General features: G+C 43.6%; 3 protein-coding genes across 6 annotated transcripts; 1 reads left to right on the top strand and 2 right to left on the bottom strand.

Moving 5' to 3' along the window:
* Window positions 1-106: 106 nt before the first annotated feature.
* Window positions 107-10,058, bottom strand: ythdc1 (YTH domain containing 1). 2 transcript variants are annotated; one of them, XM_046375639.1, is made up of 17 exons: window positions 9,851-10,058; window positions 8,699-8,800; window positions 7,249-7,559; window positions 6,760-7,156; window positions 5,927-5,989; window positions 5,624-5,739; window positions 5,407-5,515; window positions 5,173-5,290; window positions 4,840-4,924; window positions 4,580-4,734; window positions 2,614-2,693; window positions 2,211-2,247; window positions 1,963-2,002; window positions 1,794-1,859; window positions 1,505-1,693; window positions 1,136-1,343; window positions 107-740 (listed from the first exon to the last, which is right to left on the bottom strand). In XM_046375639.1, the coding sequence occupies exons 1-16, from the start codon at window positions 9,876-9,878 to the stop codon at window positions 1,155-1,157; spliced, it is 2,085 nt and encodes a 694-aa protein (XP_046231595.1). In that variant the 5' UTR covers window positions 9,879-10,058; the 3' UTR covers window positions 107-740; window positions 1,136-1,154. The 2 variants fall into 2 exon arrangements, with proteins under 2 accessions (XP_046231595.1, XP_046231594.1); XM_046375638.1 differs by having other exon boundaries at window positions 474-1,343.
* On the top strand, window positions 9,683-12,025 carry ufc1 (ubiquitin-fold modifier conjugating enzyme 1). Of its 3 annotated transcripts, none has more exons than XM_046375656.1 (2): window positions 9,683-9,914; window positions 11,241-12,025. In XM_046375656.1, the coding sequence occupies exon 2, from the start codon at window positions 11,244-11,246 to the stop codon at window positions 11,757-11,759; it is 516 nt and encodes a 171-aa protein (XP_046231612.1). In that variant the 5' UTR covers window positions 9,683-9,914; window positions 11,241-11,243; the 3' UTR covers window positions 11,760-12,025. The 3 variants fall into 3 exon arrangements, with proteins under 3 accessions (XP_046231612.1, XP_046231611.1, XP_046231610.1); XM_046375655.1 differs by lacking the exon at window positions 9,683-9,914 and adding an exon at window positions 10,140-10,273; XM_046375654.1 differs by lacking the exon at window positions 9,683-9,914 and adding an exon at window positions 10,430-10,549.
* An 840-nt stretch (window positions 12,026-12,865) lies between these two features.
* Window positions 12,866-20,766, bottom strand: fktn (fukutin). Its single transcript, XM_046375645.1, has 10 exons — window positions 20,522-20,766; window positions 19,054-19,110; window positions 17,745-17,945; window positions 17,409-17,555; window positions 14,985-15,115; window positions 14,696-14,828; window positions 14,424-14,553; window positions 14,201-14,334; window positions 13,403-13,527; window positions 12,866-13,127 (listed from the first exon to the last, which is right to left on the bottom strand). The coding sequence occupies exons 1-10, from the start codon at window positions 20,621-20,623 to the stop codon at window positions 12,914-12,916; spliced, it is 1,374 nt and encodes a 457-aa protein (XP_046231601.1). The 5' UTR covers window positions 20,624-20,766; the 3' UTR covers window positions 12,866-12,913.
* Window positions 20,767-21,477: the final 711 nt, after the last annotated feature.

Genomic DNA, 21,477 nt, shown 5'->3' with positions numbered 1-21,477 from the left:
TGATAACTGTCAGCAGTAGCCTGATTACCTCAGAGTAATGGGATTACTTTTCTACAACTTCATTAACTTTTTTTTCCACTCCAAACATGTCACGCAAGAGAACAAATCGTGAGATTTTATTTATTTTGTAGAAAAACTGACACAAGCTCCACCTCCTGTGCGCAGAAACAGGAAAAAGGAAGTTTTCATCATTCATTGTTTTTTTCAGTACTGAAAAGGAACACTGATCATTTAACCTCCCGCTGATCAATACACAGCAAAACTGATCAACTGCAATTAGTAACCAAGGTAACCAATCAGAGAAGAAAAACATTTTTAAAAATTCAAAATTTTACAGGAAGTAGTTTTTCTTTAAATTTGTAAAATTAAAACTATTAACAATAAAAAAACAGCCTCCTGCTGACATGTAATCCCCAGCAGGAGGCGATGATGAGTCAAAGAAACTCTAAAACAAATTTACGTAAAAAGAAAACTAAACGATCAGATTCAGATTTATTTAACATAAAAAAATTTGAAGTACAAAAAGAAAATCAGAAGTGAGTCTGAACTCAAACTCTTCTTCACTGAGCTTTTGAAAGGTTTTCTCATCATCCGTCCTCACATTTTTACAGGAAAACCAACAAACTTTAAAGCAGCAACAATTAGAGACAAATAAAATTAACAACATTCATCATACGGTGACCTCTCAGATTGCCGTGACCTCGGACGGCTGGACCTCACGTTGGGTTCGCGGTCCAAACCTTTGAGAAATGAACAGGGAATCATGGGAAATGAAGTGCGCAGACTCAAGACAGACTACACTACAAGGACATGATTAACTGCCAGGACCGACATTTTTTTTTTAATCCATCGTTTCACATGTTCTTAACATGTATGATGACATCTCCCTGTACTGTGATGTCACTTCCCTTTTTATCTCATCGAGATAAAGCTAAAACAAACTCACCAAAAATCTCCAACTTTTAGTTAGCTTTTTTTTAGCTTTTTTAAAAATACACACATAAAATTGATGATGTCAGCACATAGCTTGTTTCATTTTTTTATTCATTATTTTCAACGACAACAAAAAACAAACAAACAGGAAACCAGCCAAACCAACCAGTGACCGTCAAAATAAAAGCCCCTGCAAGCTTACAGGATATGGTGTCATCAGATCACCTGCGGTACCGCCCCCTCTCCTTGTCCCTGTCTCTCTCTCTTTCTCTGTCCCTCGCTCGCTCCCTCTCTCTCTCACGGCGTGGTCCGCCACGGTCCCGGTCACGCTGCCGCTCGCGCTCACGTCGGCTGCTCACCACCGCCTGTGTGCGCCGCAGGAAGTCGTCCACACGCATGTCATAGTCATGCTGCATGATGGGAAAGAAAACCAGACAGACAACAAAGGTCACAGGCTGCACAATGAACAAATATTCACAGATAACTTGAGACTCAATTTGTTTTTTGTCTGAGGTTTCCCTCAGGCAGAAAATAATTCTTTTCAGAAGAAAATTCTTGTCATCGGACTCACCGGGCTGGAGGTGAAGGCGCGGTGCTGCGGCACTCGCTGCTTGTCTCTGAAGCGAGGAGGTGGAGCCTCGTGTGGCGGCAGGGGGTGGTGGTGGTGGTGGTAGGCCTGGTGAGGGGGCGGTGGGGGGTGGCTGTGGTGGTAGTACGGTGGGTGGTGTGGGGGTGGCTGCTCCACGCCGGGGTATGCTGCCTGATGACATGAACATGGCATCATCACACTCATTGGCTCAATCACTTGTCCATAAGTTGATCAGTGAGAGAGAGAGAGAGAGAGAGAGAGAGAATCGTACCAGAGTCTGCCAGGGAGCAGGAGGGCCGACGCTGTGGTGATAATCCCTCATGTAGTCATTATACGACTGAAACAACACAGACACAGGAACAAACACACCTGTGAGCACACCTGTCACTGAGGCTAACATGCTAACTGACTAAAATGAAGCTAACACACGGACGACTCACCCCGTTAAGAAACACGTCTCGCCTCATGCTGGAAAACCGCCTGAAAATCAGGACAACATTTAACGTCAGAATAATTTAGTTTTATTTTTTTATCTTTCCACTAACACTAACACTTTCCACTAACTTTCTATTCATGTCTGCTGCATACAAAAACACATTTTTTCCACATTTTCATCAAGTTTTACTGCACTTGTAGCTCCGCCTACTTCCTGTGACCTGTCTCTACTGAGTGAAGAGACACGTCTCACCTGTCCACCGGCTGGTTTCGAAGGTCCTGGATGAACCCTGAAAACAAATTAAATTCTTTAAGTTAAATGTGACTTTGCCAGCAGGTCATGAACAGCAGGTAAACACAAGTAATAAAGAAATGCAGAAACACAAAAACAACCACGAAAGAATGACACAAATGAACAATAAATTCAGTTTACATACACTTCATCAGATGTAAAGAAACAGAAAAACAAAACAGAAAAACAAACTTAACACAATTTTAGCAATAACTTATAAATAAAAGTGACAAACATTTAAAAGAACCATCCTCAGCTTACAGTTTATAAAAAGCTATTAAAGACATTTAAATAAAAACACCAGAAATGTGCTTATCACACATTTACAGTGTAAACCGCAGTTTGAGGTTTTCAGTTTAACGACCTGCTCGCTGGTTGAAGTCAGGCGGACCATCGGCTCGCGGTCGCTTCCTGCCGTGGAGGTCGTACTCTTCCGGACGACGCCTATGCAGACAAGTCAACAAGTAAGACACACACATGCACACAATAAATATGCGTGCACGCACGCATCAATGTACACTGTGGAAAACTCACTCAGGTCACAGAAGAAAAAAACCTCATAAAAATCTTCTAACATGTCTTGTAAAACTACCAAAAGTGTCTGATGTGAGACGTGTGAAGGTTCTACGTCATCCAGATGAGACGTCTGCAGCCATCTAAAACATCACTGAGACACCTTGTGTTTTTATACTCAGAAATATGACTCAAATATTCAAGTATCATAGACTGGTACTACTCTTACTTGCTCTCTCGTTTTATTCCTGTTCTCTTGTGTGTCAAGGCTCTCAGCATGAAGGTTGTCAGGATGTTCTGAACACATCTGACGCAAATCTGTTTTTGTTGGTTTGATTTTTAGCTAATGACCTTATGATCTCCAATAAATGCTTCCCTTTAGAAATAATACTCCACTGTTTGATGGTCAACACAAAAACAGCATTGTGACAAATTTTGCTTCACACATACAATAAAAAAAACAAAAAAAAAAAACAAAGAAGAAGAAGCCTCTTAAAGGGACAACATACCGCTTCTGTTGTATATGTGGGAGGGGCTGTTTGAATGTGTCAACACTTTTGATTATTAAGAAAAACAGTTTTTCTCCTCATCAGTCCAAGTTAAAGGCTTTTTATAAACCCTCTTATTTTGAAAGAGTGGAGGGAGGTGATGATGATGGTGGTGGTGGTGCAGTCCTGTCAATCAACACACAAAGCCCCGCCCCTCGCAGCTCAGCCCCGCCCCCTCCAGACCAGCAACAGTCCTTCCTGTCACTCCATCGTTCTGGATTCTCTTATTTTTATTTTCTCCCCTCCTCCTCTTCTCCACTCACACACCTTTTTATATTCAGTTCATAAGATAGCGACGTGACACACACACACGCACACAGACACACACACACACACCTATAGATATCAACAGTTTGTTGTTAACGAGTCCTGATTCAGTGCGTGTGTGTGCTGGGGTGTTTATAAAACTGTCCTTTCAGGGAGGGGGTGGCTCATCATTTCTCAGTCCAAGTGGATTTTTTTTAAAATAAAGTCCATCTTTTCCTTTACGTATTTCTGTAACTTTACCTTATTTCGCCAAGTGATGAACCCGCCCCCTTGGACACATCACACCCTCTCATTGGATACAGTCCACCGGCCACGCCCCACTCGACCAAACTGCCCCACCTCCTCACAGAACCAGAAACAGTTCGCTGGGAGCTCACAGTCCCTCACTGATCTCTCTTTAGTTCTACCTCGCTCGCCCTCGCCCACCCCCTCCGCCATCAGTCCAGCCAGTGACGCTTGTCCTTTCTGCTTTTATTCTGAAAAGGTCGGCCACAGTCCAGCTAAAAGCAAAACGTTTCGATATTTTAACTTCCCAAGTACGAAGCTCCTGCAAAGAAAAAGAGCTTCAAAGGAGAAATTTAGATACAACAAAAATTTTTTTACTTGTATTTTCTATAATGTTTCTCAGTATACTGAGGATGAAACTGCGAATTTAATTTAAAATATGTTACCTTGTTGCTTACATAAAAACAGAATTAATGTATTAAACTTAACAATAAATTTAGAATCATCCTTAACGAGGATCATCCCGTCAACAATTTTTGCTTCCTGCCTGACTTTATTCCACTTCAACCAAAGACGCAGAGCGAAGGCGCCACTCTGGTTGAAAACTCCAGACTGGAAAAACAACAACAACCAGAAAACCAGCACTGCTAGCCCCAGGATAGCTAGCCACCGGCTAAATGCAGCGGCCGTCTCCGTCGTCCCGCAGCAGGTGGCGCCATGGTCGCAGCAGGAGAAGAAGAACAGGAAGCGGGAGGAGGAGCTTGGTGATTGGCTAACCTTCCCGGTTCGCGCTGTGGTGGTCGACCGCGAGGCCGCGGCTCTGATGGTGTCCGACGCTTATGGCGGACACGGCGAGCCACCTGGTGGATGTCCACATTCTCATCCAATGGGAACAGGGCACAGAGCTGAGCACCGATGTCCGGCTGTATCTCCTGAAAGAGATTTAATGAGTTTAACAAAAACAGTTACAAAATTTGAAACAACGCAGAAAGAAAGAATATTTAAAACAGAGGGAGGAATTTAAAGTGTGAACTAACCTGTCCGTCACGTCCGATTTTGACTGGCTTGTGTTCATTCCAGGGGTTGGACAGGTGAGCTGTTTTAGTGAAAGGCAGCTCCCTCCTGTAAGAACAAAATGCGTGTGATGCTGGTGAATATTCGATTAAAAAGAGCTGAGGAACTGGAGGAGGTCAAACCGGTTTACATACACAGAGTTCTGGAGACGCACAAATTAGTCAAGTTATTTGGTCCAGTGATTTACAAAGCACTGATTGTCCCAGGCGAGTCAATCAATAATGAATCATCCAGTAAGCGAACGTCTTCCAGAACATGAGCCAGGAACCCAATCTGGTGCTTGTTTTGTCGTTTACCTGCAGAGCCAGTCGATCTTGAAAACTCCTCCCAGCATCTTGGCATTCATGCCAGCAGGAAGAACCCAGTGGATTGGAGACCCGCCATGATGAGACTCTGAGGCCAGGCGGGCAAAACCTAAAGACGCAGATGACAGAAATGTTAAAACGCTGAAATATTTTGGGGACGAATGAAAATGAAAAGGGGAAGCATTGACCTAGAACTGTGAAATATTAAAAGCTAAAAGGCTGGACCTTGAAATTTGCCACTCTCCCTGACAGAGAAGACGAGGACGACACTTCGAGCCGAGCGAAACGCAGCGTTCAGCTTCTTCTCGTTCACCGGCAGCGTTGACCAAACGCCCTGAGTATCATAGAAATATCAGCGAAATCATCATCAAAACCAGCGAGGACACCAGACCGGAACATAAAACAAATAAAATGAAGCATCGACATGGAAACATTAGCTCACCTTTGCTTTAGCCAGGGAGACGTTCTCGTGGTTGTTGCTCTTTATGAGGAAGAATCGAGCGTCTCGCAGGATGTAACGCAGCTTACTGGTCGGATCTTGACAAATAACAAACTTCCCTACAGAGACAATAAAGAATATCATATTGTATCTGAAACAGCACAGGAAGTGGCTGCAGCCGGATTCCTTCAGTTATGAGGTGAGCTAATGAGAAGGAACTTTTCTCTGACTGAGCTCAAAGCTTTGACAGACTCTTTAAAAATACATTATGAATAGAGTGCTATACAGCGTAAATGGATGTCTTACTCTCCATCCCTTTGCGAACAGCTCGGACCGACGATGACAGCTTCTCCCGCTTCTTCTCTGAACCTTTCAAGATAAAAGCACAGAATGAAATCACGGTTAGTACAAACTGTCAAATAACTTTGGTTTTAGTTTAAAGTTTGGTCTTCATTACCGCCACCAAAGAGGGTCATGTTTTCGACTCAATTTGTTGGTTTGTTTATCAAAGAAAAACAAATTTCATAAGATGTGGTGGATGTTTAGCCTGAGCCGGGTCAAAATCACTTTGGTAAACACAAAATGTATCCCAGCATCCATCATGTGGACTTAAAATACACTCAAAACCAAAAAAATAAGCGAATGAATTCATGTACACGATAGACTTTATCATTTACAAACATTCAAATTTTTTAAATTTTTAAATTTTCATCAATTCATTCTGACATAAAAACTGATCAAGTAGTTAACTGAAAACAATGCAAACCCTTTCTGAACAAATAAAAATATAAAAATAAACTAGAGAGGATGAGAGTGTGATGTGGTGGTAACATCTGACGTCTTAATTTATCAAATTAAAAACTCATTTATCTGAAGTGCTGATCAGTGTAAGCATGATGGCATAGAAACTGCAAGTAAAACATGTTTTTGGGAATAGCTCATTAAATATGCAAATGTTATGAAAATGGTGTAAAATCACAGAGCTAATTTTAAGCTGTTTTTTTTTATTTAAAAATAGAAATATGACAATTACAGATGATCAAGAGATGAACACGAGCGATTGTTGCAGCACTTGTTTCATTCTAACTCAGCGCAGCTGTGCTTAACTGAGAAAATGTTTCCGTTGTTGTCATGGTTACCTGAGGCCTCAGAGGCGGAGTCTGAATGCACCGACTCGCCGTCATCAGAGAAACTAACAGAGGAAGCCGAACGTGAGTCGCCAGCCTCGCTGCGAGTGTCGTAGTCATTCCCCTCTCCACCGCGACGCTCGTACTCCTCTTCATCCTCCTCTTCATCCTCCTTCTCCCCTTCTTCCTCCTCTTCTTCATCTTCTTCCTCCATGCCTTCCTCCTCTTCTTCTTCCTCTTCCTCCTCCTCTTCCTGATCCTCTTCTTCCTCCTCCTCTACATGGGACGCAGTGGGGGACGAGCTTCCTGATCCCTGCTCTGAGCCGTACTCTGCTGTTACCTCCTCCTCTGACTGGTTGTCCTCTTCATGAGGGGAGGGGCTCGCCCGCCGCTCTTCTCGTCGCAGCTTCTGAAGACAAACACGAAGGTAATGATTTGCTGTCAAACTGAAAGCTGAATGTTTACTGCAGTAAACAGCAGTAGAAACAGCAGTATCCGTACCTGGCTCACACCCTCCAGACCTCTCTGAGACTCTCGGCGTCGTGCATCTTCTCCTCCACGGCTTCTGGTCGTCTCGCGGGCTCCTCGTCGCCCCTTTCGCTCCTCATAATATTCGTGACGATAGCCTCCAGTGGAAGCAGCAGCATGGCGACCACGAGGACTGGATGCCGCCTTCTTTGAAGAGGACGAGGACAGAGATGGACCTGGGGTTCTTTTATTGGTGGAGGAGGACCTGGATGGCGGCTGTCCCGACGAGGGGCGGAGCCTCTTTAGGTCCTGGCTCTCAGAGCGCTCACTCTTTCTCTTTGTTCCTGACCGACAGAACACATGGATTGGATCAGACACTCAACTACAGCTGACATCTTATTAATAGAGGGAGAAGAAGTATTATCAGTAATAACAATACTAGTATCAGTATACTGTCAGTAGTGTGAGTGGTATTAAGTTTAACTGTCCCAATTCAGTCACTGCGAGTGTATGTGTGTTAATGTCTTAGCCAACTGTGGTTTGTAGAAACACACCAGTGCCAACAGATGGCAGCAGCTACAATTGAAGTAACCATGAGAAATATGAATGTTAAGGTAACTGTAACCCCAACACTTAGGCATGCACCACAGGTCGTACACACAGGTCGCAGGCAATAAAGTAAAGCTAAAGCTAGCGAGCTCAGTGCCAGACGTGCCTGCAGGCTCTCCGGTCTTTCCTCAGTGTGAGCAGTGAAAAGCCCAAAGCAATTACAAGGAAAATCCTGGATTTTTGATCGTGTTACCAAAGCAGCTCGGCTCCTTTAAGAAACTGAAGTGAGAAGCGAAGCAGACGAGTATGCAGAGTTAGCAGTAAGTTTGAGTTGACTGTAAATGTCCAGTGCAAGTTGCAGTCGGTTGGTAAATAAACGCTGCGACTTCTCAAGACCAAGCAAAGCTCCCCTGTGCTGTTTCACCCTCTCTGTAAAGCAAAGGGCTTCACCCCGAAGCAGGAAGTCCGCTTTGGTCCAGGGGGGACCCCTCCCAACTTCCCAACTGCAGCAGAAACTAAGCAGAGAGAAGGTGAGCAAGAGGCCTCAGACATGTAATAAATGACCTCAGCACTGATGGATTTACAAGCATGAGCTGTGAAATGATGCAAGCGACATTTGTTTTGTTATGTGAATCGGTTGCACCTGCTTTTGTTAAGAAAAATAGGTCAGATAAAGTTGCACAGCTCATATTCTGTTATTTGGAGAAATTTCCAGTTGCTTTATTTTGAGAGTAAGTTTAATAATTTCTTTTGTTATAACAGTAAAATTGCACTGCATTGAAAAAAAATATATCTTTATTTGTACGTGCTGTCAATTACAGATCTCAGAAGGAAAACTGGTACTTCACACTTCCAAAAATAAATAAATAAAAATCAGAAATCACAGTTGGCCAAGAAAATTGCAATCGGTGCACCTCAGCAGCAGCAGCAGTACCTTTCTTGTCTGTGATGTCTCGTTCAGTCTCAGGATTGTACAGCTCGTCGTCCTGATCCGGAGCTTCAGTCAGAATATCTTCCAGAACATTCAGCTCTCCATCTTAAAACACAGCAACACAAACTGGTTTATTTAAACTCCACAATTTACACCCACAGGGGATCTTACAAACCAAGAGCTAAAACCAGACTAAGCGTGTACAGCCACACTGCGAGGCTGACGTTAGCAAACAAACAACATTCTCATGTTCAGGAGCTACAATGTTTACTGTCCTAGCTTAGTGTGTCGGCATGCTCACATTATCAACAAACATAAAATGCTGCTGAGGCTGAAGTGATTGTGATCAGCTCTTTGGGTATTTGGTCATAAACCCAAAAGTTTTTCTCTTCTGTAAACTGAATCTCTTTGGACTGTTGTACAGAAACAAGACATATGAAAACGTCACTTTGGACTCAGAAATTAACATTTTGTAGGCCAAACAGATTCATCGACAATGTGAATATTTTAAATCTAATGAACATTTCACTGATGTGTCTGAGTGGAGCGTATAAACTACAGATAAGAATAATTAGGTTCATACTGGTAGAGAAATAAATAGAGAATGGACATACTCAAATACACTACATTAAAACTGCTCTAAAGTACAGTGCGAACGTAAATGTACCGTACTTGGTTACAAAAGAACGATCCCACAGGCTGGACCACTGAGACATATTGTCTCATATATTGTGTCCTCTTCTCATAATCACAAAGTATTCACAGATCAATCGCATCCCGAATTTACCATAACACAGCACAAGCTGTAAAAATTGAGTCTTAAGTTTGGTTAAATCTGTTTATTTATTGTGCCCGAGTGAAACAGCAGAAACATAAGATTTCTGAATAGAGTCTGGTGTCACGTTATCAGTCGACGCAGCGGGGAAACGTTAGCCGCAGCGGCCAATCAACGTCATAATGAATGAAAGAGTAGACACGTATGAGTTACTGCTGATTTACTAACCTGTTAACTTGTTGCCAGTCCCTAATTACCATGGTTAACTAATATATCGACAAAGTGGTGCTCGCTGATCCGCAGCTGAGAGAACGAACGTCTTCGTGAACAAAGATAGCCTCAGATGCTAATGCTAACAAAGCAGCTTGCTCGTATCTCACCTTTGTCCTCGCGCCGGTCGGCCGCCATCACAGACCCTGTGACGTGCTCCTAACTCGCGTTCAGGTAACTCTACACAGTCTATAGAGTTTATGTTAAATTTAAACACGAAATAATCAAAAGAACAGACTGAAAGCAGTAAAAAATGAGGGAATGGCGGACTGACGCTGTTGTTGTAGCAGTCGCTTCTTCTTCTTTCTAGTTGACAAGCAGCTTCTGGATTAACTATTGCCACCTGTCGGATCGGAGCAGCAGCCGGCTGCGTTTCTCTACGGCTTAAACCCATCGGACCCCCTGGGCCCTCACTGCCTCAGTTGGGCTCACCTGATAAATACAGGTACCTGCGAGGGTCTGAGTGTTTATTCAACGTCTGTTAGTCGCGCTCTTCATAGATCAGGAAACACACGTTGTTGGTGTCCTCCCCGATGAGTAGATACTTCTTCCGATGAAACTGCTCACAACAAGGTCTGTTTGTTATCTTGACTAACTAGTTCATGCCACAAAAAGACACTGCTGTTGAGTTTTTGAAACGTGTGTTTTTAGTCAAGTGTCATCTACTTCTGCTGTCTGGTAGAAGGTACCAGAGCATTGGAGCTCTTAAGGCCAGGCCGTGAAACAGCTTCTCCCCTCAGTTCTCAGAGGCTGGACTGACTCTCACTACGCAGCAGCACTTTACACCTCACTAACCTCTCATGTAGCCTGTGAGTATTCTCATTCATCCAGGTCATGGTTATCTCAAGGAAATTCAATCGAACGTAACTGGACTTAGTTATTTGTCTTTGAAGACGTTTCACCTCTCATCCAAGAGGCTTCATCAGTTCATGCATGGGAGTCCCAGCCTAGTCAAGCGAGGATGAGGATGAGAGGTGAAAGTTTCCTTGAGATAACCTCTCATGTAGTGTTAGTGTAGCCCCTGGTCCCTGGAGGACCGTGGTCGGGGCCCAGCTGACTACAGGCGAGGGGCGGGGTTCACCCTGGACTGGTCGCCAATCACACAACCACACACACATATACTCAATCCTCTGAGCAAAGTAGAGCAGCCAGTTAACCTGATGTGCAATTTTTTTGGGACTGTGGAAGGAAGAACCCAGAGAAGACCCATGAGGGCACAGGGAGAACATGCAAACCCAGACCGGATTCGAACCTCGAACTTCCTTGCTGCGAGACGACAGTACTATCCACTGATTCATTTCTTCAATTTTTAGTTTTCATGGTTTGTTTTGAAAATCCCGTACAGGAAATGCTTGACTCCAGCTGTGTCGGTGTCAGACCGGAAGTCCACGTCACAACTCGGACGAGAAGGACGGACCTGAAGGCAAAGTGATCAGCTGAAGTGAACCGGCTTAACTTTAGACTCGTTTTATACAAAAAACTCTCTTTTCTCTTGGACAGGAAATGGCGGACGAGGCCACGCGCAGGGCCGTGTCGCAGATCCCACAACTAAGGACGCACGTCGGGCCGCGGGATCGCGCGTTGTGGCCGCAAAGGCTGAAGGAAGAGTACCAGGCACTGATCCGCTTCGTGGAGCAGAACAAGGCGGCCGACAACGACTGGTTCCGCCTCGAGTCGAACGCGGACGGCACACGCTGGACTGGCACGTGCTGGTTCATCCACGAGCTGCTGCGCTACGAGTTCCGGCTCGAATTTGACATCCCGGTGACGTACCCGGACACCGCGCCCGAGGTGGCGGTCCCAGAGCTGGATGGGAAGACCGCAAAGATGTACCGCGGCGGGAAGATCTGCCTGACCGAGCACTTCGCGCCGCTGTGGGCACGAAACGTTCCCCGCTTCGGCCTAGCGCATCTAATGGCGCTGGGACTCGGACCGTGGCTCGCCGTGGAGATCCCGGACCTGATCAGCAAGGGGCTCGTGGTCCACAAGGAACGTGAACGCGAGGTGGAGGGGGAGTGACGTCACGGGACTAAAGACTGAATCTGATTGAAAACTGGTTCAGTGAGTCCCGTTTAATCCAGAGGAAAAATGATGAAAGAATGAACAGAGTCTGGTTTCACACGAAACGTCGTGGCCTTAAGTCCGGACTGCGGGGCTGAAATGAGCTGATGACTTTTGTTTTCTTATAATTTTATTATAATATTTACGTCAGTTTGTTTGGTAAAAGCAGCGGTGAAACGGAAAGGATTTCTGATTTCAGGGCAAAATAAAGAAAACAAACTTGAGTATGAACTGGTGAGTTTTATTTAACCTGATTATTCTGATTCCTGTAGTATTTTTAAATAATGACTGGAATAAAACTGATTAAAAAGGGGCAGGGGTTTTAGATGTGGTTTAAAATGGTGGATCTGATACAGAAGCAGAAAAGATTTTCATCATGAGTTTGCTTTTGGGTTTAATCTGCATCACAAATGTGCTGTGCAGGGCCCAGTATTTCAGAACCTTTGATCTGTTTTATTTGCAGTATTTTCAGATCAGGTTATTCTGATCCAGATATGATGGGATTGGGATTACACTGTCTGGATTTGCAGACTTTGGTTAAACAACAACACATTTCATTAACACAGACCTGTGAGCACATCAGCAAGTCTGAATCAGTTTGCATGTTCATGTCTGCTGATCTCATGGAGGGACAGTAAAGGCAGCACAATGTGCTCTGGTGTTGATGCTCCTCAGGCCTACTGACGAGTAGAAGAGGTGCTACAGCCGCAGACCGACGGTGGCTTAGGGGGGACATCTTGATAGATGCAGTTTTGATGTGGTCAGTCGTGGTGCCGTTTTATCCAGTTCTTGACATCCTCCTCCCAGTGGGGTCAGGATCAGCCTGATTTTTAGCATCAAAACTGTTCTCAGATTTGAAATACCCAGAATTATCGTTTGATGTGGCTTCTAGGTAGGACTGGCTTATCAGACCCAGATTCTGACCAACAGACTTTAAATTTGCATGAGTATTTAGGGATCTCGTCACTACGACGATCTCAAGCACTCAGGTTTTTTTATGATTAGTCGTTAAGTTTTCGTCTGCACATTCTGACAGGAAAAAACAAAAACCAGCTCAGCATCTGTTCTTTTTAACTTCATCTTTATTTGTATGTTCAGTGTTGCGTTTCCTGTCAATAAACCTGGATAAGCTCCGCCCACTCAGATGGAGGCCACACCCCGTTTTCCTGCACGTTGCTAGGTGAAGACTTCCAGTCCCAGTTCTTTACTGGGACACTCCAGGTGGCTCCATAGTTCGCCATCACGTAGTCCAGTGTTTCACAGGGAACCCGGACTTTAAGCTCCAGCAGCTCCACCCAGCAGAGCGAGAAGTGAGGGAAGACGTACCTGACAGGAAAAGAAACATTTAAGTGAAAAGAAAAATGTATTCAACAAATTTATGTTTTACTTCCTTCCTACTTTCATTAACTCTCAACTTCTCACAGTTTACTCTCTTTGTGTTTTATTGTTTGAACTGTCAGGTTTGATTATTTTACGTGTTGATGGAGACTAAGAAGTTCAACACGTCTGACATCACTTAGCAGTACAGCCTTCAGGTTCTACTTAGGAAGTTAAAAAAAAAAAAGAAAATATTTGAATTAGAGAAAATATATTTCATTCACTTGAACTTCCTGCCGCTCTTGGCCTGCGTTCCTCCGTTCCACACAACGTCTCCGTCTTCGTAGAAAAAGAAAACGTCCAGTTTGACATCGTCACTCAGAAAGGAAAGTTCCAGACTGTCCTCCACCTGCACTTCAAAATAGGAATAACATAAATAACCCACCATGAACACACCTTCAAAGTAAAACGCACTCCAGCATCACCACAGAGAAACACAGTGTTACTAAATGTGCTAAGAAAATGATGCTGAAAATATAAATAATATAAATAATCTGCAACCAATCACGTCTGAGCAGGCTTTGGTTGTGTGCAGATGAACAGTTCACATGGAAAGCAAAGAGGCAGAATCTGCATTCAGACGCTGCGAGCTGCGTATCGATTCGGTCTCGATTCGATTCAACACCGATTCAGTCAGAGATAATTCAGGTGTGTAACCAACTCTGAACGGTTGTGAAAGAGACTCAGAGAACCAATTGGCCAAGGAAACTCTAACCTCGGGCATAAATACTGCATTAAAAGAACTGATGTTGTGATAATATTAGGATCCAGTCATTAAAAATGTTGCCTTTGTATGTCAATATAAGAAGAATCTGAACTTTCACATTTTAAACACCTTTGATGGACTGTAGAAATTCTGAGGTGCTCTTGAATGTGGCATAAAGTCCCTGTCGGCACCCAGTTGCTTTGCCATATAAAACAATGTGGATTTAAGGGTTTGAGTGACAACTGAAAGCACCATAACTTCCCTGTGTGTGTGTGTGAGAGAGAGAGAGATACTCCGGCACACACACAATTCTCACCTTTCCAAACTTATGTTTGAGTGACAGGCCGGCGTCCCTGAGCACCTCCACCATCTCTGATCTGAAGTCTGTGATGAAGATCCCGACGTCAACATCACGACTGTAGGAGATGAGACCACACTGCCGGAACCAACCTGACGGAGAGGAGGGCAGGACAGAGTGAGACACACAGAAGAGAGGCAACACATGAACATGTGGTTCTGCTGCGATGTTAGCGTGTTACCCAGGCATGTCCCGCTGCTGATCCAGAAGGGGATGTTGAGGCGTGCGAGTGTTCGAGCAGCCACATGAAGCAACGACTTGACTTTCCTTCGGAAATCCAATGCCTGTGGGGACGAGTCTTCGGGGTAGAGCTGCAGGCACAGAGAAAGAGACTGACTGAACGGTTCTCTTTGTGCGGTTAAAAGCTCCTTCATTACTTCAACATGAATGTTTCTTCCATTTCCTTTTTGTATATCCCTCTTTTTACAATAAAAGCCCTGAGTTCTTTCTCACTTGTAAGAAGTTACGAGCGTCACGGTAACGGCACTCCAAGAAGTGGGAATGTCGCTGCTCATACAGAAAACGGGAAATGTTGTGTGGGACTTGAACATCCAGGCCATCCAAAACTGTCAGGACCAGCTCTGGCCTGCAGGGGGTGACCACACAACATAAACAAATTTAATACAATTACACAAATAATGTTTGACTGAAAGCTACGACGGCAGCCTTCAGTTCAGCAGTCAAGTGTTAAATATAAGCCGAGGACTCTGTGATCCAGTTCATCCTGTTTTCAGAGTTTCACCTGTCGTAAGCTCCAGCATGGCGTCCGTAGTCAAGCAGTTTGAAGGGAGCGAAGCTTCGGTCCACGTTGGGTTTGAGACGTAACTCTCCATGCCACAAGTAGTTCCCACTCCGCTCATAGAGGAAGACCACCTGGGACAAAATACATACAATAACAACCTAGATACAATCACGACTTTCAGTCCAACACCTGAGACAAAACTCACCTGAAATTAAAAACTTGGAAACAAATTACACTTGATCATGTTGAAGATAGCTGCCTCCTTTCTATTTGTGTTTCCGAAAGCCTCCTAATGGCATCAGACAAGGGACTTATCTCTGTCCTTGTACTGTTAGACCTTAGTACTGCATTTGCCACCACTGACCATTCTAGTTTATTACACAGATTGGAACACCTAATTGGCATTAAGGAACTGCATTAAGCTGGTTTCAGTCTTATTTATCAGATTGATCTCAATTTGTTCATGTTAATGATACATCGTCCACACTCACAAAAGTTAGTCACGAAGTTCCCCAAGGTTCTGTCCTCGGGCCAATATTATTCACCCTTTGTATGCTCCCCATCGGTGCTATTATTAGGAAACACTCCAAAAATCAGCTAGTCAAACTTCAGGCATGTCTTAAGAAAGAAAGATGAAAGATGAAAGTGACATATTTTGTCATTGGAGGGAACTCACTCCAACGAAATTTGTTCTCTGCATTTAACCCACCCAAGTGACGTGCACACACACACAGCAAACCCGGGGCAGTGGGCGACTGCATGCAGCGCCCGGGGAGCAGTGGGGGTTAGGTACCTTGCTCAAGGGTACCTCAGCCATGGACACCAGTACGGGGAATCGAACCAGCGATTTCCTACTTACTCCTACTTCCTACTAAATTCAGACAAAACTGAAGTTATTGTTCTAGGCCCTGAACACCTTAGAAACAAATTATCCAGTGATAAAGTAATGCTCAAGCTCCACTGTGAGGAATTTATCTTTGACCAGGACATGTCCTTTAACTCACACATATCAAATATTTTAAAGACTGCATTCTTTCACCTCCGCAATATTGCAAAAATTAGGCACATTCTGAGTCAGAAAGATGCAGAAAAATTAGTCCATGCATTCATTACCTCCAGACTGGATTACTGTAACTCCCTTCTATCAGGCTGCCCCAATAAATCCATAAAGACTCTCCAGCTAATCCAGAACGCTGCAGCAAGATTACTCACAACAACCAGCATGAGAGACCATATTTCTCCTGTTCTGGCTTCTCTACATTGGCTACCTATAAAATTCTCCTCCTCACATATAAAGCCCACCAGAGCTTTGCATTCCCAAAATGCAAGACTACTTGTGGTTCCTAGAGTCCTCAAAAGTAGATTGGGAACCAGAGCCTTTAGTTATCAAGCTCCTCTACTATGGAACCATCTTCTGGTTTCAGTCTGGGAGGCGGACACCCTCTCTATATTTAAGAGTAGACTAAACACTTTCCTCTTTGATAAAGCTTATAGTTAGGGCTGGCCTAGGCCGGCCCCTAGTTATGCTGCTGTAGGCTTAGACTACCGGGGGTCCTCCCATGACGCACTGAGCTCTTTCTTCCTCTCCCTCTCCTTCTGCACACATTCATGTCCCATTAATGCATATTACTAACTCAACTTCTTCCCTGGAGTCCTTGTGCTTTCTCGTCTCACAGGTTCCCATGGATCGTGGTTGGAGCTCCTGTTGCAGTCCTGCTCAAAACTCACTGCGATTACTACTTTAATTCTGTTACTATTCTGTACAGCTACTAACATTATTACTGTTACTAATGCTGCTATCATAATTCACCGTAGTACCTCCTGTATACTTCATTATCATCATCTACAGTTCCAGTGTTTCTAGTATTATTAATACTGCTATGCATCTCTGCTTGTGTGCTCCTTCTCTCACGCCCCCCCCCCCTCCTTGTCTGTCTGTCTGTCCGTCTCTCTCTCAACCCAGCCAGTCAAGGCAGATGGCCGCCCATCTTGAGAAAGATGAAAAGATGAAAGTGACATATTTTGTCATTGGAGGGAACTCACTCCAACGAAATTCGTGCTCTGCATTTAACCCACCCAAGTGACGTGCACACACACACAGCAAACCCGGGGCAGTGGGGGTTAGGTACCTTGCTCAAGGGTACCTCAGCCATGGACACCGGTACGGGGAATCGAACCAGCGATCCACCGATTACGGGTCCGACACCCTAACCGCTGATCCACGACTGCCCGAGGTCTGCTCCGAGGTTTCTGCCTTCTAAAAGGCAGTTTTTCCTCTCCACTGTTGCCAAGTGCTTGCTCAAGGGGGAATGTTGGGCTCTCTGTATTACAATTTAATTAAAGAGTTTGGTCTAGACCTGCTCTAATTGGAAAGTGTCATGAGATAACTTTTGTTGTGAATTTGCATGATATGGCTTCACCCACCTGGATGATGTAACCCTGGAGGCGAAACAGGAAGTGCAGGGGGATCTCCTCTCCTGATAGGGTGTCCAGACTAGCCAGTCGTGGGTCATCCCCTCTCAGCTCTAGCAGGTCAAAGCCTTTCTGCTCTGCAGCCACTAGGAAACCAGGCTGACAAAAGAAAAAAAAAAATATATATATGTGTATATTTACTAGAAAAAGACAATAACATTTAAATACAGAGATATTTTATGCAAATTCATTCATATATTGACCAACAACATAAAGTACATAAGGAGATAAGGAGAAAAAACACTACACTAAATAAAATTCTCTCATGACCCTGAACACATCACTTACATCATACTTCCACAGGTTGGCGTGCAGAGCGAAGGACATGACTGGCCGGCCAGTGCACAGAAAACTGCAGTGTGGCTCATGCACCAGTCGGTCACGATGCCGCAAAGCATCCTGGGAGAGCAGCGTCAGTGCGGCGGTGTCAGTGAGGAACACGGGCAGCCTAAAGCGCTGAGCTAATGCCAGAAACTTTTTCACAGTTTGCTACAGAAACCAAGCAGAAAAAATTCAGAGGTCTGTTAAAACCAGTGCTGCTAACACTGAAGAGAACATCACTACCAGTGAGGCTAATGGCATTACCGACAGTGCAGAGAGGATTGCTAGCAGTGATGCTAATGCTGCATTTGAGTTGTACTCGTAAGTCGTAAAGCCGGACTCAGAGTGAGTCAATTCCAATTGACGAGTTGGAATTCGGACTTTGCGTGGCGTTCGATTTGTCACTTTGGACTTCGTAAGCCTGAAAACAACTCAAAAAATGAGTTTCAAGTACCAATTGAATGCAGCATAACACTGCAGAGAAGGCCGCTATAAGTGAGGCTAACAGCAACACAATGAACGGGACTGAATGTAGCTAAGTGGCTAAAATAATTATCTACACCTGCTTCTAGACCCAAATGGCCCGGTTTTACTTTAGTTTTAGCAAATATAGCATCAATTATATATCAGAATTGTAAAGAAAAAATACTACAGTCCGTTCGTTTTTCTTACAGGGCAGACGGTTTTGTCCATAAAGAGCTAGCATTCTGCTAATGTGTGCTGATTGGTCGGTTAAAGATTTATGACCTGCAGCGATACATTACTGTAGGCTAACTTAAATTATCATTACGAGAACATAACCACAGTAATGCGGTTTCGGTTTTGTGTGTTATGGTCCTTATGTGTTTTCCTAACGAGAGCTACAGCAGATGTTAGCAGCCTGGTTAAAACAAAACACAAACTTAGCGTTTGATTGATGCGTGAAACCAAGCTGGCGCGTAACGCTGCAAATACTTAATAGTACAGAAAGGTATTTCATCACAAAAAAGCCAGGAAATTTTAATCTAATAGAACTGTATTAATTGTCTCTACTGCTCACACTGAAATCAGAATGAAAACTGGCAGAAAAAATTATTTACTCTGTAAAAGTTACAGCTCCATAAGCCCCCATTCATTTTGGACGACCTCGTGAGGGTCCCCTACAGTACCGGAAGCGTAAGATAGTGAGAGCTCTTCTCTTTAACAATTTCTTTGGCATCATTAACAGTGAGACAGTTCTGCTAACAGTGAAACGAAGAAGAGGCTAACCTTCCTGCTAACAATTGTGCTGACTCACCCATTGAAGATCGTTGGCGGTCAGGTGACCTGTTTGGCTCAGGATGTGAAGGCCAGGCTGCAGTAGAAAGGCAGAAAGGTTGGCATATTAAAACTGAAATCTAATTACTGTATTCTGAAAGGTAATGCTGACATGAAGCAGCTGCTTGGCTGCATTTTTTTGTGTTTCAGCTTCCTTGCTGTTTGTGTTCTTCAACTTCTCTGTCCGCAACAATAACACACACGTATTGTGACTTATTTCACTGCCACAACATGGAGAAAAAGGTTTACTGTTTCAAAATGTGTATTTGAAAATGTAGCCATAATTCAATAAAATGCGTCCTCACTTGTCCTGGTGAGGTTAGTAAACCAATTCAACTTCAGAAAGGAAACACGACGGATTGACAGACATACGAAGTTCTGTACAGAAGGTGTGATTATACTTATTAAAATAGATTTTTATTAGCCTTTCACTAATATTTATGTTGCTTTTACCATTGTGAGGATATGTCAGTTCTTCACTGTTGAAGTACTAGAAGTGAAGGCAACTGGATGTCTTTAAGTTGTTGAATACGTTTTACCTCTCATCTGAAAGGCCTCTTCAGTTCTTAGATTGATGGGGAGTTCCAGGAGTTCAACCTCTAGTGGGGTTGTCACCTTGGAGGTGGTCTTGAGGGTTGTTGACACTTCATGTCATCATGTGAGGTTTTTATTTTATTATTATTATTTTAATTTTATTACACTTTAAGATTGTATCCGCACCTATCTGTTGCCATTCTGCACCTTATCTGCCGTTATCTATCTATATCTATCTATATATCTATATACAGTCTGGTACTCTCTCTTAAGAGGTTACCACTCAGCAAAACCATCCTGGATCCATAACGAGCTTTCCACTAACATCTAACAGAAAACTCACGTGACACAAAAAAGTGCACTGTGACCCATAAATAAAAAAGCATCCTTCTCTCCACCACCAAATGTAGCATCGGTTGATGCTTTTATTTGATATTTGCGTTTATTTGATAAAGTTGTTGTATTTTCACAATTTTTGACATTTTTGGGTTGACCTAGTGTAAGTTGCTTTGGATAAAATTGTCTGCTAAATAAGTGTGTTTTACTTTTCCCTTCAATAACTTCATCAATCCTTTGGCATCTGTTCCAATAACTAATTATTTTCATTTTGGTTGTTTAATATTGTAGCTGACTGAAAACACAAAGGAAGACCGTCTGATACAGAAAATTTGTAATGTATAATTCTGAGTTTTAATCCAATTGATTTTAAAGGTGTAGTTCTGGGTAGTCGAGTCTAAAGGGTTGAGGTTTTTATCCACACAAACAAGTAAATCTTACCAATAGAAACAGCCGCACACGTGAATTAGCATCATATACAGACAGTCGGATGAATAAAACATAATCAGCCACAGATCAAACTTTTCTCTGTCGATGATGGACTGTGTTTTTGTTTATTGTTGTTCACGCTGTTTTACCTTGCTGACGTATTTCCTGTAGTAATAAAGCTGGAACAACAGGAATACGGAGCTGCTGACGATCAGCAGCGATAAAACGGCCGTCCGGTTTACACGAGGCATCCGGTCTCACTGCGTCGGAACCTGCACCTCATGATGTCTAAACTGAACCTCTCTGTTCGGGATTAGCGGCGGAAAAGCCACACAACTGCGCGAAATAACACTGAGCTCTCCACGATGTCGACAACCGCCGCCATCTTTAAATCAACCCCAGGAACTCGGCGACCTTTCCGACTGGGGCCTTCACAGTAAAAGCCTGGTGTGAACCTTGTTTTGTTATTTCCTCAACTTTATTGGTGAAACATCAACACACAAACAAGGAACAGCGCCACCATGAGGCCCAGAAAAGCGCAAATTAAACTAAGAATGTAATGAAAACAAATAAATGAATTAAAGAGCAGAGAGTGTACATATGGAAATGTGATAAATATGAAAATCAAATATTATGTATGACTTATTCTTGTAATTAGAGTGAGATAATGTCAAGGAATCAAAGAGCTTTATTTTTCATTCCAGCTGTGTATGTGTAGTACACAGAGCAAGAAACATCATTTCTCCAGGATGCTACATGGTGCCATACAGAACACCACACAAAATAAAATAAAAAGAAGTGTGAAAATAAAGATTAAAAATAGAAACATAGAAATGATTGAAAAATTGTTCTTTCCTGAAGTCAACAATCATCTCTTTTGTCCACATTCAGAGACAGGTTGTTGGTTCTGCACCAGGCTTCTTGTTGTCCCACCTCCTCTCTGTATGCTGAGCCGTTGTTACTGATTGACCGCAGTCGTGTCATCAGCAAACCTCATGATGTGGTTCAAACTGTGCATCGCTGCACAGTCATGAGTCAGGAGAGTGAACAGCAGTGGACGGAGCACACAGCCCTGTGGGGCCCCAGTGCTCAGTGTGGTGGTGTT

Source organism: Scatophagus argus, chromosome 20, assembly GCF_020382885.2.
Source record: "Scatophagus argus isolate fScaArg1 chromosome 20, fScaArg1.pri, whole genome shotgun sequence".
Taxonomy (NCBI): Eukaryota; Metazoa; Chordata; class Actinopteri; family Scatophagidae; genus Scatophagus; species Scatophagus argus.
Note: the sequence above shows the minus strand (reverse complement) of the source record. Positions and strands in the feature narration are given on the sequence as shown.

Bases quoted from the DNA above. Each gene is read 5' to 3' on its own strand.
- ythdc1 (XM_046375639.1), bottom strand. From the start codon at position 9,878: ATGGCGGCCGACCGGCGCGAGGACAAAG. The intron at 4,925-5,172 runs GTAAACGACAAA...TTGTTCTTACAG, and splicing joins AAGATCGACTGGCTCTGCAG to GAGGGAGCTGCCTTTCACTA. The intron at 2,694-4,579 runs GTTAGCCAATCA...TTGTCTGCATAG, and splicing joins CCACAGCGCGAACCGGGAAG to GCGTCGTCCGGAAGAGTACG.
- ufc1 (XM_046375656.1), top strand. From the start codon at position 11,244: ATGGCGGACGAGGCCACGCGCAGGGCCGTGTCGCAGATCCCACAACTA.
- fktn (XM_046375645.1), bottom strand. From the start codon at position 20,623: ATGCCTCGTGTAAACCGGACGGCCGTTTTATCGCTGCTGATCGTCAGC. The intron at 19,111-20,521 runs GTAAAACAGCGT...TTTCTACTGCAG, and splicing joins ACAGGAAATACGTCAGCAAG to CCTGGCCTTCACATCCTGAG. The intron at 14,554-14,695 runs GTGAGAAAGAAC...CTGTGCCTGCAG, and splicing joins ACGCTCGTAACTTCTTACAA to CTCTACCCCGAAGACTCGTC.